The sequence below is a fragment of the Borostomias antarcticus genome (assembly GCF_949987555.1).
Source record: "Borostomias antarcticus genome assembly, chromosome: 24".
NCBI lineage: Eukaryota > Metazoa > Chordata > Actinopteri > Stomiiformes > Stomiidae > Borostomias > Borostomias antarcticus.
The window spans coordinates 4,744,065-4,761,911 of record NC_140257.1 but is presented as its reverse complement, the minus strand read 5'-3'; the positions used below and the strand labels follow the sequence as shown (position 1 = coordinate 4,761,911).

Here is a 17,847-nt window from a genome sequence, read left to right as displayed (position 1 = left end):
CTGCCTAGCAACATGTGACATGTGTTTTTCTGAAGCAGAGATTGGTTTGTTTGGTTAAGAGTCAGTTTATTATCTGAGTGCTCTGCTCTCTTTCATCTAGTTGAGAAGTTGAACGCTGGAGGAACATGTCCTTGTCAACCGTGTTTTCCATTTGCATGGCTGTGGTTCTGTCCACGCAAAAAGCAGGTAGGCTACATTATCATAAACTACACACCGTGAGTCTGTATAATACTGATAATAATATTGTCCAATAAAGTCTACAGTATTACCAGGTATAATTAGCTTTCCATCAATGAACTAATGACAGTGATCTTATTGTTGCATATTGTTTCATATAACATTTGTATTGAATGTTTCTGAATTGTTCTTTGACATGATTATCATGAATTATGAGAAAATAAAGTGTGTAATGAATTCAGATGAAAACTGTAATAATGCATTATTTGTTCTTCAATATTTCAGGTGGATATGATCGCTACATAGTGCTACACTGCTTATACTCTACAGAGCAACCGCATGAGTTCATAATCTCTAAAATTTATAATAAGATTGAGTATCTCAGGTTCAACAGCACTAAGGGAAGGTGGGAGGGATACACTGAGTTTGGTCTGCATAATGCTAAGATCCGGAATGATAATCCTGCTATCATGGCTGTTGTGCGAGCGATGCTGGAGTGTTACTGCAAGCCCAGCGCTGAGCTCCACCTCTCTGCCGTACTGGAGAAGACAGGTGAGCTGCCCTCCTCACCACAACAACATCACATCTCTCACTCACCAGATGATACGACACCTCTTTCATCTGTTCACTACAAAACCTGTAATGAAGCTTCTGTCTGGTGGATATAAAGCAACATAGACCTGATGATGATTAAATGATGATGTTTTCATCTTGTGGGATGGGAGGATGATATTGTTTTTCACCATTCAGAACTGGTGGACTGCATTACTGGTCACCTCTGGGACTGAGAGAGATCTAGAAACAAACATGATGAATCTACACAGTTATATTAAAGATCAATAATAGAGTAGACATATTAAAGACCAATAATAGAGTAGAGATATTAAAGATCAATAATAGAGTAGAGATATTAAAGATCAATAATAGAGTAGACATATTAAAGACCAATAATAGAGTATATATATTAAAGACCAATAATAGAGTAGACATATTAAAGACCAATAATCACAGTCCACAGTGTTTATCTCATTTTAAGTCAAGTTGATCCTTAATTAATAGAGAACAGAACCCTGATCAATATGATATGAATGATAGTGTTATATTAACTAATGTGTTGCTGTTTTTCCTCCACTATCAGTGGAGCCCTCTGTCAAACTTCTCTCAGTGACCCCCTCTAGTGGCAGACACCCTGCCATGCTGGTGTGCAGCGCCTATGACTTCTACCCCAAAAAGATCAGAGTGACCTGGAAGAGGGATGGACAGGAAGTGACCTCAGACGTGATCTCCACTGAGGAGTCGGTCAACGGTGACTGGTACTACCAGTTCCACTCCCAACTGGAGTACACGCCCAGATCCGGGGAGAAGATCTCCTGCATGGTGGAGCACGCCAGCCTGGACAGACCCCTCGTGAAGCACTGGGGTGAGTTCACTGTCCAGCTGTTGTTAGGGTGTTGTCATGGTGTACTAGGGTGAGTTCACTGTCCAGCTGTTGTTAGGGTGTTGTCATGGTGTACTAGGGTGAGTTAACTGTCCAGCTGTTGTTAGGGTGTTGTCATGGTGTACTAGGGTGAGTTCACTGCTCAGCTGTTGTTAGGGTGTTGTCATGGTGTACTAGGGTGAGTTCACTGGTCAGCTGTTGTTAGGGTGTTGTCATGGTGTACTGGGGTGAGTTCACTGCTCAGCTGTTGTTAGGGTGTTGTCATGGTGTACTGGGGTGAGTTCAGGTGAGCAGGGTACGAGTGCTGTGTTGTGGCTGGGTACCTGAATGACCCTGACTGTGACTGTGTGTGCTAGCGTATGATAGATGGTGGTCTGTCAGAAGCTACATACAGGACAGCTACAGTGTCATCACATGCTAACAGAAGGGTCATTTCTCCTTGACAGACCCGTCCCTGCCTGAGTCTGAGAGGAATAAGATCGCCATCGGGGCGTCTGGGCTGGTGCTGGGACTGGTCTTTGCACTGGCTGGACTCATCTACTACCAGAAGAAGAAATCCAATGGTGAGTCATCAGCTGTGTGTAGAGAACATGTAGTCTTCATAGTCATCTGTGTGTAGAAAACATGTACAGTCTTCATAGTCATCCAGTCTTCACAGTCATCTGTGTGTTATGTACGCAGCACACTGTAAAATAATCATGATGTAAGAAAGATTCACTTATACATTGAGAGATGTATTTTTCAAGAATACTGCTCCTGTGTTCAGTGGATGGTGGCAGCAATGTTGATTTATTTGTTGAAATATCACATAGTGATTGTGTCACCTCTGTCTCTTCACCCTCTCTGTGTTTATTTCACAGGGCGGATGCTGGTGCCTGCTAGCTAAGGTGAGACTCCTCTTGTCACAGAAAAGTTTCACCAACTACTACAACTGACTGTGCCTGATGGTCATTGTAACGGTTTTCTTTTATCTTCTCAGGTTTGCAGGTCTGTTTCTGAATCCACTGCTGAACTAGACCTGATATTAGAGCTTCCTTCTAACCAGAAATCTCGGTGTCACAGCTTTCAACAACAAATAAGCCTAATTCAATGGACGCTTAAAGAAGGTTGACGCGCTGCCACTTACTTGATTGCTTGTTGCTTGTTTGAAGATCTGGATTTGTGAATGAATGTGTCGGGCTTAATCATAGTCAATAGTCCAAAAAAGGTCAGTCATAACTGAGGTCAAAAAGCATAATTAGATCTCTCAGAAATAAAATAAAATGTTTTCGCATTATAGCGGTATATCCTACGTTGCTTGCGGTTGAAAACCTATATCAGCTCAGCGTTCCTGTCTGCACAGCTGTGCCTCTACCTTATTATGTGAACGCCTGGTAGTGACGTCATCACATCATATCAAAAAACACAAAACTGCTCCTACACACCGGCCCCTATTGTTATGGGCAAAAAGCGTAAATAATAATATTCCAAAACTAGGAGCTATCAAACAAAAAATGTTCTGTCACGTTCTACGTGAGGGTGTGTGAGTGTGGGTCTTCACTGGCTGGCCGGAACCAGCAGACAGATCTTGTTGATTGGTCTCTCTATGAGACTGGTCTGTGTCTGAACCAGCAGACAGATCTTGTTGATTGGTCTCTCTATGAGACTGGTCTGTGTCTGAACCAGCAGACAGATCTTGTTGATTGGTCTCTCTATGAGACTGGTCTGCGTCTGAACCAGCAGACAGATCTTGTTGATTGGTCTCTCTATGAGACTGGTCTGCATCTGAACCAGCAGACAGATCTTGTTGATTGGTCTCTCTATGAGACTGGTCTGCGTCTGAACCAGCAGACAGATCTTGTTGATTGGTCTCTCTATGAGACTGGTCTGCAGGGCCGTTGCTAGGAATTCTGGGCCCCCTTAAAGAATATTGGTGTGGGCCCCTACCCGTCCGACTTTTCGTCACCACTTTTTTCGACCCCTTTTAAAAAAAAATATATATATTATTATGTATAATTTTGTAATTATTTTTCTGTTTCTCTATGTTCTTTTTCCAATTAACCTCTCCATAGACATTTACTTGTGTACTTCCTGTGCTTGGACTGTCTCCGTCTGTAGCAGTTTCATGACTGGAACTACTATAAGCCTCTTCACTCCCTTCACTCTCTGTTTCTAACTGGCTAGGACCTGGCTCTGTAGACAGTAAGACCAGAACAGTGTCTTCTTAAGACTTGGGAATAAATCTATGTAGCACTGTAGAGTTTACAGGAAGCTGGCTAGGCGGCTGTTGATTAGCTAATAACCTCTCTTATTTCAAGAGCAAATACCCTCTCTAAAATAACAAAAAATAACTGAACAAATCAGCATTGAAACTGAAATCAACTCTATATGAATTTCTATGAATTAACACTATTTATTTATTTATTTATGTAATGTAACTGTTTCATACGTAGGCTATCTTAACCTGGATTACATCTACATGTTGCTATTCAGTACAGTAGTTCAGTAATAAGTTTAACCCGCCAACCAGTGTCTACCTCACTCACTCACCATCTAAAGCATCTTCTGGGGGCTGGGGGTGGGTGTCTAGGTCAGACGAGGCCACAGCTGATTCTGTGAGTAGCAGGACATACATGTTTTAAAAAGAAATCATGAATTAACTTAACACTATTTATGTATTTATTAACCATTAATTTCTTTATGTAATGTAACTGTTTCATATGTAGGCTATCTTAACCTGGGTTAACTTAAAGCTAAATTTTGCTATTCATAGCAGTACAGTAGTTTAGTAATAAGTTTAATAGCCAACCAGTGTCTACCAGTCACTCACTCACCATCTAAAGCATCTTCTGGGGGCTGGGATGTCTAGATCAGAGGGGCCACAGCTGATTCTGTGAGTAGCAGCACATAAAGGTTTTAAAAAGACATGTCAACAGGACCGGCTAGCTAGCATAGCACATTATAATATAAGCATTCATGAGAATGGAAACATGTGTCCTGGCTGCTGCTACTGGATTTTTATGCATTTATTTGGACAGGAAGTATTTGCAAGTGTGCCAGCTGGCAAGCTAGCTAACAGTAGCCACCTCACTAGAACAGTGCAGTGGTTGAGGCTGGCTAGTGAAAGCTAGCGTACTAGAACTGTAGTGGCCTCTCTCTCCACTCTTTTCTCCTGGCCTCTCTCTCCACTCTTTTCTCCTGGCCTCTCTCTCCACTCTTTTCTCCTGACCTCTCTCTCCACTCTTTTCTCCTGGCCTCTCTCTCCACTCTTTTCTCCTGGCCTCTCTCTCCACTCTTTTCTCCTGGCCTCTCTCTCCACTCTTTTCTCCTGGCCTCTCTCTCCACTCTTTTCTCCTGGCCTCTCTCTCCACTCTTGGCCTCTTTTCTCCTGGCCTCTCTCTCCACTCTTTTCTCCTGGCCTCTCTCTCCACTCTTTTCTCCTGGCCTCTCTCTCCACTCTTTTCTCCTGGCCTCTCTCTCCACTCTTTTCTCCTGGCCTCTCTCTCCACTCTTTTCTCCTGGCCTCTCTCTCCACTCTTTTCTCCTGGCCTCTCTCTCCACTCTTTTCTGGTGCCAGGATTATATGGGCTTGATGTTTATGATTGAACGTTAGGCTATTAGTGCTAGTATTTGACAGTCAGCCGGTATAGTGACGTTAATGTCAAAAGAGGTGAGACTTGCCAGCATGAACCATGGCATGGACCAAACCATTTAAGAAGGGGGTTATTGCTCAGGAAATTAAAACTTTTTAAATCTGTATTGCATTATTTGTGGCTTAATTTGAATTCTGATGCAGCATTAGTGTGACTGATCTACATGCAGATAATTTCTTCATAGAAAGAGGGACCTCTTGTTTTTTGTGGGCCCTGCTTGCTTGTGGGCCCTTATAATCATCATCACCTTTCACCGCTAAACGGCGCTGCTGGTCTGCGTCTGAAGCTTCACACTCCTCCCCACTTCTCTATGATCAGGATTAGTGCTCACCACTTCTCTTTGATCAGGATTAGTGCTCACCACTTCTCTTTGATCAGGATTAGTCCTCCCCACTTCTCTTTGATCAGGGTTAGTGCTCACCACTTCTCTTTGATCAGGATTAGTGCTCACCACTTCTCTTTGATCAGGATTAGTGCTCACCTCTCTCGTGGTTACCCATGATCCTCTTGGAGAGTTGGTTGGAGTTGCTTCAATTTCCACATCATCATCCATGATCGAGAAGGAGCAGGATGAAGATAAAATCTTATTTTTACCTTCCCCCTTATTCAAATGAGCATAGCATTGCTTAATGGTCAGCCCATTCCACCAACAAGCGCAATGCAAAATAAACCAAACCAAGCATATATACGCATAAGATATATAATACATGAATAATAATCCAAGGTCAAAACCCAACTATGCATTTTCATAGAGTCTGAATGTTCTATATCTATACATTTTTTTAATAGAAATATTGTGCTACAGTGCTTTAGTTCATTATTCAAAGAGTTCCATAGTAATTATCAGTGTCTGTAACTCAATTTGCTCTTTCAATTTCAATAATCCAGATTTAATAAATAATATATTTGTGTGTTCCCGAAAACTTGCTTTATGAATAATTCTGACCGCTCTCTTCTGTAGAATGTACAATGGATTCATGTTGCTCTGATATGTATTACCCCACACTTCCACACAGTAGTTGATAGATGGCAATAGGCCTGAACAGTACAGTGTTGGCATTGCATTGTATTTTTGCATTATATTATATTAACTTTGTTTAACACAAAAATACTCTTTGACATCTTTTTGTTTCCATGTCAAACCATCATCTAATATTACTCCCAAAAATCGTGGTTCAGATACTCTTTCAATATTGCTTCCATCTATTGCCAGTAACACATTTTCATCATTTTTTCTCTTACCAAAAATCATACTTTTTGTTTTCTTTAGATTGAATGATAACTTATTTTCATCAAACCATTGTTTAAGTTTGACCATTTATTGTTCAATTGTATTTGCTAAAGTTTTTAAATCATGTCCAGAACTATAAAAATTGGTGTCATCTGCAAAAAGTACAAATCCCAATATCTTCGATACATCACAAATATCATTAATATATAAAATGAAAAGTTTAGGTCCCAAGACTGAACCTTGTGGGATCCTACATTCAATCCTCATATGCTCTGATGTGTCTAAATAGCTGCTTGACCAGTCTAGGACCATTCCTCTCACACCATAAGTATGTAACTTTGAGAATAAAATAGAATGATCTATGCTGTCAAATGCTTTTTTTTAAATCAATAAACTCCCCTATTGTATACTTCTTACTGTCTGAAGCTGTTGCTATGTCTTCTATGATATTCATCAGAGCTGAAGCTGTAGAACGTTTGGACCTAAACCCATACTGGCTCTCACTCAACACTATTCTTTTCAATGAACATATCCAGTTTTTGTACAAATCGTTTTTCAAGCACTTTGGAAAATTGTGACAGCAGTGACACTGGTCTATAGTTAGTAAAGCCTTGTTTATCTCCTGCTTTGAAAAGTGGAATAACCTTTGCTACCTTCATTCTGTTTGGAAAGGTCCCTGTGTGGAGAGAAAGATTAAAGACATACAGTAACAGAGAGGTTTGATGATACAATCAATGGTCTTTTTCACAATTATCATGTCTATCCCATCTATTGATGTTTTACTTTTCAATTTCGTTACCATGGACACAATTTCCCTTTCGCTGACATCTCCCAGAAACATAGACTGTAGCACTTTGCTTCCCTCTCTCCATCCACCCTGTGCAGCCCCATCAGTGGGGTTTTCAATGGTATTTGAAGTTAGCCAGCCTTCGTTATGAAGCCCTTAAAATAAGTGTTTTCAATCACAGAAGAAGCAAAGGGTTTTTGATGAGGAAGATGCAGGAGGTGCTGGGGCAGGTGGAGGAGTGGGCGGGGAGGTGGGGGGTTTAGGTTGTCGGTGGAGAAGCCGAAGATGGTGGTGTTTGGGCACAAGCGGAAGGGGGGAGGGCTGGGGTTGTCCCTGTATGGGCAGCCACTGGAGAGGGTTAAGATATTTCGGTTTCTGGGGGTGTACTTTGATGAGAGGCTGACCTGGAGGGTGCATGTGGATAGAACGGTGGAGAGGTGTGAGAAGGTGGTGAATGTGTTGATAGAACGGCGGAGAGGTGTGAGAAGGTGGTGAATGTGTTGATAGAATGGTGGAGAGGTGTGAGAAGGTGGTGAATGTGTTGATAGAACGGTGGAGAGGTGTGAGAAGGTGGTGAATGTGTTGATAGAACGGTGGAGAGGTGTGAGAAGGTGGTGAATGTGTTGATAGAACGGTGGAGAGGTGTGAGAAGGTGGTGAATGTGTTGATAGAACGGTGAAGAGGTGTGAGAAGGTGGTGAATGTGTTGATAGAACGGTGGAGAGGTGTGAGAAGGTGGTGAATGTGTTGATAGAACGGTGGAGAGGTGTGAGAAGGTGGTGAATGTGTTGAGGTGCCTTGCGGGGAGTGATTGGGGGGCTGTCAGGGGGACGATGCTTATGGTGTATCAGGCTTTGATCCGGTCAGTCCTGGACTATGGTGGCCTTGCGTATCAGATCTTCACAGATGGTTCGGTGGACCCCCGGAGTGGGAAGGCTGGTTTTGCAGTCCATACCCCCCAGTTGCGTTTTACCGAGGGCAGGCGGCTGCCTGATGGGCTGTCGGTGTTCACTACTGAGGTGATGGCGCTGGTGTGGGCGCTGGACTGGGTTGAGCGTGCGCGCCCGCAGCGGGGGGTTGTGTGTTCCGACTCAGCGGCTGCCCTGGGGGGCCTGAGCAGGGGTTCACGGGTTAGGACCGATCTCATCCTGGAACTGGTGATGGCTCTGTACTGGGTGGAGAGGGTGGGGGGTAGGGCTCTGTACTGGGTGGAGAGGGTGGGGGGTAGGGCTCTGTACTGGGTGGAGAGGGTGGGGGGTAGGGTAGGGCTCTGTACTGGGTGGAGAGGGTGGGGGGTAGGGTAGGGCTCTGTACTGGGTGGAGAGGGTGGGGGGTGGGGCTCTGTACTGGGTGGAGAGGGTGGGGGGTAGGGTAGGGCTCTGTACTGGGTGGAGAGGGTGGGGGGTAGGGTAGGGCTCTGTACTGGGTGGAGAGGGTGGGGGGTAGGGTAGGGCTCTGTACTGGGTGGAGAGGGTGGGGGGTAGGGTAGGGCTCTGTACTGGGTGGAGAGGGTGGGGGGTAGGGTAGGGCTCTGTACTGGGTGGAGAGGGTGGGGGGTAGGGTAGGGCTCTGTACTGGGTGGAGAGGGTGGGGGGTAGGGTAGGGCTCTGTACTGGGTGGAGAGGGTGGGGGGTAGGGTAGGGCTCTGTACTGGGTGGAGAGGGTGGGGGGTAGGGTAGGGCTCTGTACTGGGTGGAGAGGGTGGGGTGTAGGGTAGGGCTCTGTACTGGGTGGAGAGGGTGGGGGGTAGGGTAGGGCTCTGTACTGGGTGGAGAGGGTGGGGTGTAGGGTAGGGCTCTGTACTGGGTGGAGAGGGTGGGGGGTAGGGTAGGGCTCTGTACTGGGTGGAGAGGGTGGGGGGTAGGGTAGGGCTCTGTACTGGGTGGAGAGGGTGGGGGGTAGGGTAGGGCTCTGTACTGGGTGGAGAGGGTGGGGGGTAGGGTAGGGCTCTGTACTGGGTGGAGAGGGTGGGGGGTAGGGTAGGGCTCTGTACTGGGTGGAGAGGGTGGGTGGTAGGGCAGGGGGGTTATTAATAACCTAAGTACACATTTCCATTTCCAGAGCATCGCCATCTAGTGTCTCAAGCATGCAGTACCCAAGTGTTTCCTTCTTTGTTTTTTGAACATATATTTATGTGTCATGGTTATCATTTCTGTTGGTAGTAGGTTCCATGGGTTGTTGCAGATCAGAACAGTACGCTGGTGCAGTAAGTCACTATCATGCTAACGTATACCCACTGTCTCTGTTCAGTTTGAGGACAGCGAAGACGACTTTGACAGGTTCGACACGGACGACGAGCTGTCGTACCGGCGCGACTCGGTCTACAGCTGCGTCCCGCTGCCCTACTTCCACAGCTTCCTCCACATCAAAGGTGACTACATCCTCTTCATGGATTCGCTGGTTGAACACGATGAGTTTTTCACCTACATACACCGTAATCTACAGATCACACATGAGCTACGAATCACAGTTGACTGGGATATTATCAAAGTTACATTCAGTTGCGAATTGGATTCTCAGTGCTGTCTAGAGATGGAACGGCATGAAAATTTCACATCACGATTATGGAGACCAAAATGATCATGGTTATCAGTATTATTGTGGTATTGTTAAAATGTGCTGAAAATGTTCAAAAACGACTGCTAGAAACTGAAATCATTTTTATATTGAAAACCAAAAATAAAATTAGCAGCACCAAGCAATTGTTGTTTGCTTAAGCATTAAAAATAATGTGTCTTGGAGAGTGTTGCTAACTTTGGTTGATGCTGGAGAGCATTTACAGTGAGTTTTTCAAAGCAAAAAAATCAAGCACGGTTTTAGTGATCATTTTATCACTAAAATACAAGGGCGTAGGTTTGGTTTCAACATTGGTAGGGACCATATAACAGGGTAGCTGCATACAAATTTTTTGCTGGGGACGAGAGGTTAAACCTCTTAAATATGCATATACTTATGAAATTGAATAATACTAATACAATGTTCTTAGTGTATCACATCCTGCCTGCTGCTGCTGCTGCGTCCCTCCACTCTCTCTTGGTTGCTGCTGTGTCCCTCCACTCTCTCTCTCTCTCTTGGTTGCTGCTGTGTCCCTCCACTCTCTCTCTCGACTGCTGCTGTGTATTATATATAAAAATGATTTGATCAAAATTGAGATTTTCATTGGATTTTTACACTGACATTCAACTCATAAATTGATATATCTGTCCATTAGGGGAGTCACAAAATACCAGACATTTAGTAGGCAATACTAATTGAGAAATTCCACAATCCTGGATACCCAATTCGAATCCAAAGTTGGAAAAAATAAATCCCATGTACTTCAACATACACTACTTTATTTAAAACACCCTCCGGCCAATATAGTGTGAGCAAAATTATGAGATTCCAGTTAGTAAGTATATGTTAGCTAATAACTGTAAGAAAACAGGAGTCTGAGTCCTCATAAAAGTAACGTTAACGGCTCTCACGGGCTGGATAACCTCTAGATAACGTTGCCTTATGAGTATTCAGTTTCCCCTATAATTCTAACAAGAACCCCAGTCAGGCTAAAACAATGTATTTATTTTTAAATCAAAACTTACGACTTTAATATCACTGGCGTTTTTTAGCATAAGTTAATGGGAATTTAAAATTAGAAAATTAGCATCCCGTCTAGCACAGACTGGGTTTGACAAAGCTATAGCTAGCTAATAGCCCATCGGCTGGTATGCTGACACCAACGGTCGTTACTTGTGAGGACGCCGTGATGTCCCATTCAATTAAATTTCTGGTGGGCAGCTAATGTATAATAATGTAATGGCTGCTGCTATCCTAATGTTACAGGATGATAGAAGCCATCTTAACAGTTCGCTAGCTAGCCAGCTTATATCACCAGTTGATAATTTGCCACAATGGCAAGTGATGTTAGTTTAGGTAACGTTAGCTAGCACCAACCTAGCTGGTTTTCATGTTGCTAATGCCTAACGTTAGCTACTTAGTTTACCAGTAACTAGCTAACCTAGCTAACGCTAACATTACTTACAGTTGCGGAGAAAAAGCTCCTGATATCCCTCATCCTCTTCAGAGGGGGAGGCGACATTGTGGTGGATGTACCTAAACGGCTGTCAGAATCATAGCTGTCAGCGGTCTGTAAGGCTGTTGGTCTTCAGATCCAGCGAAAATGCAACAATCTATCTTAGCCAAATGAGCCAATATATAAAAAACATACTGGGATGGCACATTCACGGTGGAGGAAAGGGGTAGGCTAACGGCCTAATGTAACTCCGAACATAATGCAAACTAACTCACTCAAAATGGTACGGCCAATTCTATCCTTCCAAACTATGGGAAGGCCATCTAAATGATCTAATATAACTGCACTCCAAAGATAATGCGAGCAAGGTTGCTTAAAAGTTGGTAGGGACAATTTGGGCCTCCCAAAATGTTGGTAGGGACATGTCCCGACCGTCCATACGCAAACCTACGCCCTTGCTAAAATATAATTGAATTTTGTCACATTGATCATTATACCCATTATACCTGTCATTTCAAATCTGACTGAAAGATCATTTTTAGGGTTTAGTGGGTATCCACTAGATGGCACTGCAGTCATTAACTAGAAAATTGCATGTGAATGCTGAGCAGTTGAATGGAATAGCAAAAGCATTGCTGAAAATGCATGGATGTGAAAAATCTGAAATGTCAAATGCATCACACCTGAATAGTTGAAAATCCTGGAAGCTGAAAAGCCTGGAAGCTGAAATGTGAAACTGGCAGAATTGGAAGCTGAACTGCATTGCCTAAAGAAGCTAAAAACTGAAATACACTGCAACAAAAGGTGGAAGATAAACTGTAATACTGTCAAAGCTGAAACATGGACTAAATGATGGAATGTATTGCTAAAAGCTTGTAAGATGGAGAACCTGGAAGCTTAGCTGAAATGTGAAACTGGCAGAATTGGAACTGCATTACCTAAAGAAGCTAAGAACTTAAATACTTTTAAACTTTTCAACCTGAGTAGTTTAAGCCTTTAGTCTTTAGCTTGAAAGATGAGCAATAGAGTAATACTGTCAAAGTTGAAAGATGGAATAAATGATGGAATGTATAGCTTAAAAGCTTGGAAGCCTGTCGGGGACAGTACATTGACCTCCGGGCAATCTCTTTGCACCCACTGGTGAAGACCCTGTGTCTCTAGCCCACATGGGCTGAGTTCTGTGGTCCATGGCGTGGATAGTGGCGTGGTGGAAAGACTGCCCCCTTGGGTCAGAGCTGGTCGGGGGCAGTACATTGACCTCCGGGCAATCTCTTTGCACCCACTGGTGAAGACCGTGTGTCTCTAGCTCACTCGGGCTGAGTTGTGGGGTCTGGCGTGGATAGTGGCGTGGTGGCAAGACTCCGCCTCCTTGGGTCACAACCGATCGGGGACAGTACAGTGATCTCTTGGCAATCTCCATGCACCCACCCATGAAGACCATGTGTCTCTAGCCCACTCAAGGGCTGAGTTGTGGTGTCCGTGGCGTGTTTAGTGGTGTGGTGGCGAGACTCCACCCCCTCAGGTCAGAGCAGGTCGGGGGCAGTGCAGTCATGTCCGGGCAATCTCCCTGCACCCACCAGTGAAGACTGTGTGTCTCTAGCCCACTCAAGGGCTGAGTTGTGGTGTCCGTGGCGTGTTTAGTGGCGTGGTAGCCAGACTCTGCCCCCTTGGGTCAGAGCCGGTCGTGGACAGTGAAGGCCCTGTCGGGCTACTCACCTGCCTTCACCAGTGAAGACAGTGTGTCTCTAGCCACCTCAGAGGCTGTGTTGTGAGGTCCGTGGTGTGGTAGTGGCCTGGGAGCGAGACTCCGCCCCCTCTGGTCAGAGCTGGTCGAGGACAGTGTACTGCTCTCCGGGCCACCCACATGCTCCAGGCCACCCACATGCACGCAACTGTGAAAGCTGTGTCTTTAGCCAACTCAGGGGCTGAGATGTGGGGACTGTGGCGTGGATAATGGCGTGATGGCGAGACTCCGTCTCCAGAGCCAGTCAGGAGGAGGTCAGTGATTGCCAGGCCATCCCCTTGCACCCCTCATTGGAGACCGTGTGTCTATAGCCCACTCCGGGGCCAAGCAGTAGCTGTGGAGGTTTTGTATGGAAGTTGAAGTGAGAAGCAGTTGCAGTGAGAAGTAGTATGTGTTTGTTATAAGTACAGCTAGTAGGCTACTACACTGAAAATTGATTTAACCACTCGTCATAACTCATAGTTTTATTGAGTTCAATAGCTGAAAGAGGAGAAAAGGTATTAATATGAGTTTACAGCCTGAAAAAGAGTGTCATTCTGAATATTTCTTTGAATATAAGGAAGGAAGGAAGGAAGGAAGGAAGGAAGGAAGGAAGGAAGGAAGGAAAGAAGGAAGGAAGGAAGGAAGGAAGGAATATGAATGCTACCACAGTAGTCATAAAAGGGTGCCTGTACAGAGAGCGTACTGTGAGCATCCTCTCATTCACTTCAATGGAAAGGCATGCCGGCTTCAGACAGCTCTCTCTCAAAAAGTATAAAGGTCACAGCCTTGATATTGACACCGTAGGAATCCGGAGAAAATGCTGAACATTTTAGGCTATGATATGTCTGTGTAGCTTAAAAACTGTAGGGATGGCGACGAGTTAGAAAAAGGGTAAAAATGCAAAATTAGCAGCTCAAAAGTTAGTGTGGGCCCATACGTTTCAATGGAGAGCGCAGTTGCCGAACAAATCATCATACAGCGAAAACTATAAGTCACACAGCTTAGATACTTACATTGTACGAATCAGCACAGTTGTGTGAACATTTTGATATAAAATATGTGTGTGAGCTGTTAAAACTGTAGGCATAGCGACAAATTAGAAAAAGGGTAAAAATACAAAATTAACAGCTCAAAAGTTAGAGTGCGTTGCCATACGTTTCAATGAGGAGCACAGTTGCCGAAAAAATCGTCATACAGCGAAAACTGTAAGTCACACAACTTAGAGACTTACATTGTACGAATCACCACAGTTGTGTGAACATATTGATATATAATATGTGTGTGAACGTCCAAAACTGTAGGAGTACCATCAGTTTACAAAATGTGTGAATATTTTCAAAGCAACTGCTGCCACCACTCTAAAAACATAATGATACTGAACATTCCACCAGCTTCTGCAAGCCAGCCCACCTAACTATAAAGAACTGGATAACAATAGTGTGAATGTTTACAGCATTCACACTAACAAGGCCAAGACCATGAGTAGTGACAGTCCCCCAGCAGGTAGAGGCCCTGTCTCAATACTCTCAGGACCAGGTAGAGGCCCTGTCTCAATACTCTCAGGACCAGGTAGAGGCCCTGTCTCAATACTCTCAGGACCAGGTAGAGGCCCTGTCTCAATACTCTCAGGACCAGGTAGAGGCCCTGTCTCAATACTCTCAGGACCAGGTAGAGGCCCTGTCTCAATACTCTCAGGACCAGGTAGAGGCCCTGTCTCAATACTCTCAGGACCAGGTAGAGGCCCTGTCTCAATACTCTCAGGACCAGGTAGAGGCCCTGTCTCAATACTCTCAGGACCAGGTAGAGGCCCTGTCTCAATACTCTCAGGACCAGGTAGAGGCCCTGTCTCAATACTCTCAGGACACACTTTCCCCCTCTTCCTAGTAGAAATCACTGACCTGTGAAGTATAGCAATCATGTCAGAGATGACCTGGAGGGCAGAGGAAGGGAGCAGGGGAGTTGGAAAGGGTTCAGAGTGGGTTTGGCTGGGTACCCCCCCACCATGCCCCCCGCCCCCCCACGCCTGGCTGCTCCCCGTCTCATGAGGGGCTCAGAGGAGCAGATGGAGGTGTGGAGCGTGACCTTCCTCTTCACCCTGGCTCCCCTCCATGACACTCTGTCTCTCCTTTATTCTGAGTCAGGAAAGGATCCATCTCCTCATGGTCTCTCTCTCCCCCCCCCCCCCCCCCCCCCCCCCCCCAGGCGGTCTGATGAACACGTGGCACCGGCGTTGGTGCGTGCTGAAGGACGAGACGTTCCTGTGGTTCCGGGCCAAGCAGGAGGCGCTGAAGCAGGGCTGGCTCAACAAGAAGGGCGGCGGCTCGTCCACGCTGTCCCGCCGCAACTGGAAGCGCCGCTGGTTCGTCCTGCGCCAGAGCAAGCTCATGTACTTCGAGAACGACGGCGAGGACAAGATGAAGGGCATGCTGGATATGCACGCCGCCAAGTAAGCCTCCCCTCTCCCTAGTGCCTCTCTCTCTCCCCCGAACTTCTAACCAGGTCCAGTAGATGCCCCCCTGTCACCCGCAGACCACCCTGAGTCCGATAGATACCCCCGTGTCTGCTGTGGATGTCCAGTACAGCCACTAACCCTGTCATCCTCCCTAGTGTCTCTCCCTCTTATACTCTTAACACACACACACACACACACACGTACACACACACATACACCAGTCCACTTCCGGCTTTAGGCCTGGACCTGGGCCCAGTCCCCCTTCCCCTCCCCCTAACCCGGGTCCGTATCCTTTTCCTAACCCCACCCTACCCCCGACCCCTGCCTCTACCTGGACCCAGGCACACTCACACTCACACACACACAGACACACACCAGTCCTGGGCTCAGGTCCCCTCCCCCTCACCCTAACCCGGGTCCGTATCCTTTTCCTGAGTCTGGGGGTTGAAGTTTGAGCGGCGCCTGATTCTTCTGTGTTGCAGGGAGATTGTGGACAACACGGGGAAGGAGAATGGAATCGACATCGTGATGCCGGAGCGGACCTACCACCTGATCACAGAGTCTGCCGAGGACGCCAGGTACGTCTCCATGACAGCACAGGGACAATACGTCCCATTCGTCATGGACAGACACTATGCATTATGTTGCCTTTGTTCGTTTCACCATTTTTGTGTGTGTGTGTCTGGCGTGTGCACACATGCGTATGTGATTGGTTAGCCGATCGCGATAATGGCCGCCGATTGGCTGACGCCCTCTCCCTGTCTCTCTGTGATTGGCTGACACCCTCTCCCTCTCTCTCTGATTGGCTGCAGCCAGTGGTTCAGCGTGCTGAGTCAGGTGCACGGTTCCACGGAGCAGGAGATCAGGGAGATGCATGACGAGCAGGCCAACCCCCAGAATGCCGTGGTGAGTCCTGCACCTACAGGGTTTAATACTGTTATGGGCGGTTTCAGAAAGCGTGTAGAGTGGGAAGGGAATGGTTTTGTACTGTTGGGGGAGGGGGTGGTTGTGTGTGTGTGTTTGTGTGTGTGTGTGTGTGTGTGTGTGTGTTTGTGTGTGCATTCATGTTTATAGTCTCTCTTATAAAGGTTTATCTCTCCCCCGTCTCTCTCTCTCTCTCTCTCTCTCTCTCTCTCAGGGAACCTTGGATGTAGGGATGATAGACTCGGTCTGTGCCTCAGACAACCCTGAGAGGTAAGAGTCATCACACTGCAGTAACCATGAGAACATCAGCTACCATCACACTGCAGTAACCATGAGTACATCAGCTACCATCACACTGCAGTAACCATGAGTACATCAGCTACCATCACACTGCAGTAACCATGAGTACATCAGCTACCATCACACTGCAGTAACCATGAGTACATCAGCTACCATCACACTGCAGTAACCATGAGTACATCAGCTACCATCACACTGCAGTTACCATGAGAACATCAGCTACCATCACACTGCAGTAACCATGAGTACAACAGCTACCATCACACTGCAGTAACCATGAGAACATCAGCTACCATCACACTGCAGTAACCATGAGTACATCAGCTACCATCACACTGCAGTAACCATGAGTACATCAGCTACCATCACACTGCAGTAACCATGAGTACATCAGCTACCATCACACTGCAGTAACCATGAGTACATCAGCTACCATCACACTGCAGTAACCATGAGTACATCAGCTACCATCAGCAATACCTCACTAAGGATGTCCAGTACATAGATGACTGATGAAATACCTCGCTTTCACCAGAGAGCGCCAGAGGGACGTACATGTTTTTCCTTTGTTGTTGTTGTTGTTGTTTTTGTTGTTGTTGTTATTGCTGTTGTTGTTGCTGCTGTTGTCGTTGTTGCTGTTGTTGTTGTTATTGCTGTTGTTGCTGCTGCTGTTGTTGTCGCTGTTGTTGTCGTTGTTGTGATCAAATCTAACGTTTTGTGTCCCCGCCCCCCAGGCCCAATTCGTTCGTGATGATCACGGCTAACAGGGTGCTCCACTGCAACGCCGACACGCCGGAGGAGATGCACCACTGGATCACCCTGCTGCAGCGCTGCAAGGGGGACGCACGCGTCCAGGGACAGGAGTTCATCGTCCGGGGTCAGGACACACACACACACACACACAAACACGCAGGCACGCACACACACACACACACGTAAAATTAGGGTTTAGTCTACAGCGGATCAATGGTCAGGGTTAGATAACGTTACTTTATTAACAGTGTGTTCTTGTGGGCGACGTTAGTATCGGTGTTTCTTGCGGCCTGTTTGTGCTCAACCTCACTCTCCCTGGGTCTGTCGCCCCTCTCTCTCTCAGGCTGGCTCCACAAGGAGATGAAGAACAGCAGCCGCGCCTCCCTGAAGCTGAAGAAACGCTGGTTCCTGCTTAC

General features: G+C 46.1%; 1 protein-coding gene across 1 annotated transcript; it reads left to right on the top strand.

Annotated features, from left to right (window-relative positions):
• Nucleotides 1–647: 647 nt before the first annotated feature.
• On the top strand, nt 648–2,501 carry LOC311325260 (HLA class II histocompatibility antigen, DQ beta 1 chain-like; the record flags this gene model as incomplete). The annotated part of the gene is made up of 4 exons (XM_084457928.1): nt 648–729; nt 1,316–1,597; nt 2,062–2,178; nt 2,476–2,501. 4 exons carry the CDS (start codon nt 648–650, stop codon nt 2,499–2,501), a joined length of 507 nt encoding a protein of 168 aa, XP_084314054.1.
• Between the last annotated feature and the right edge of the window lie 15,346 nt (nt 2,502–17,847).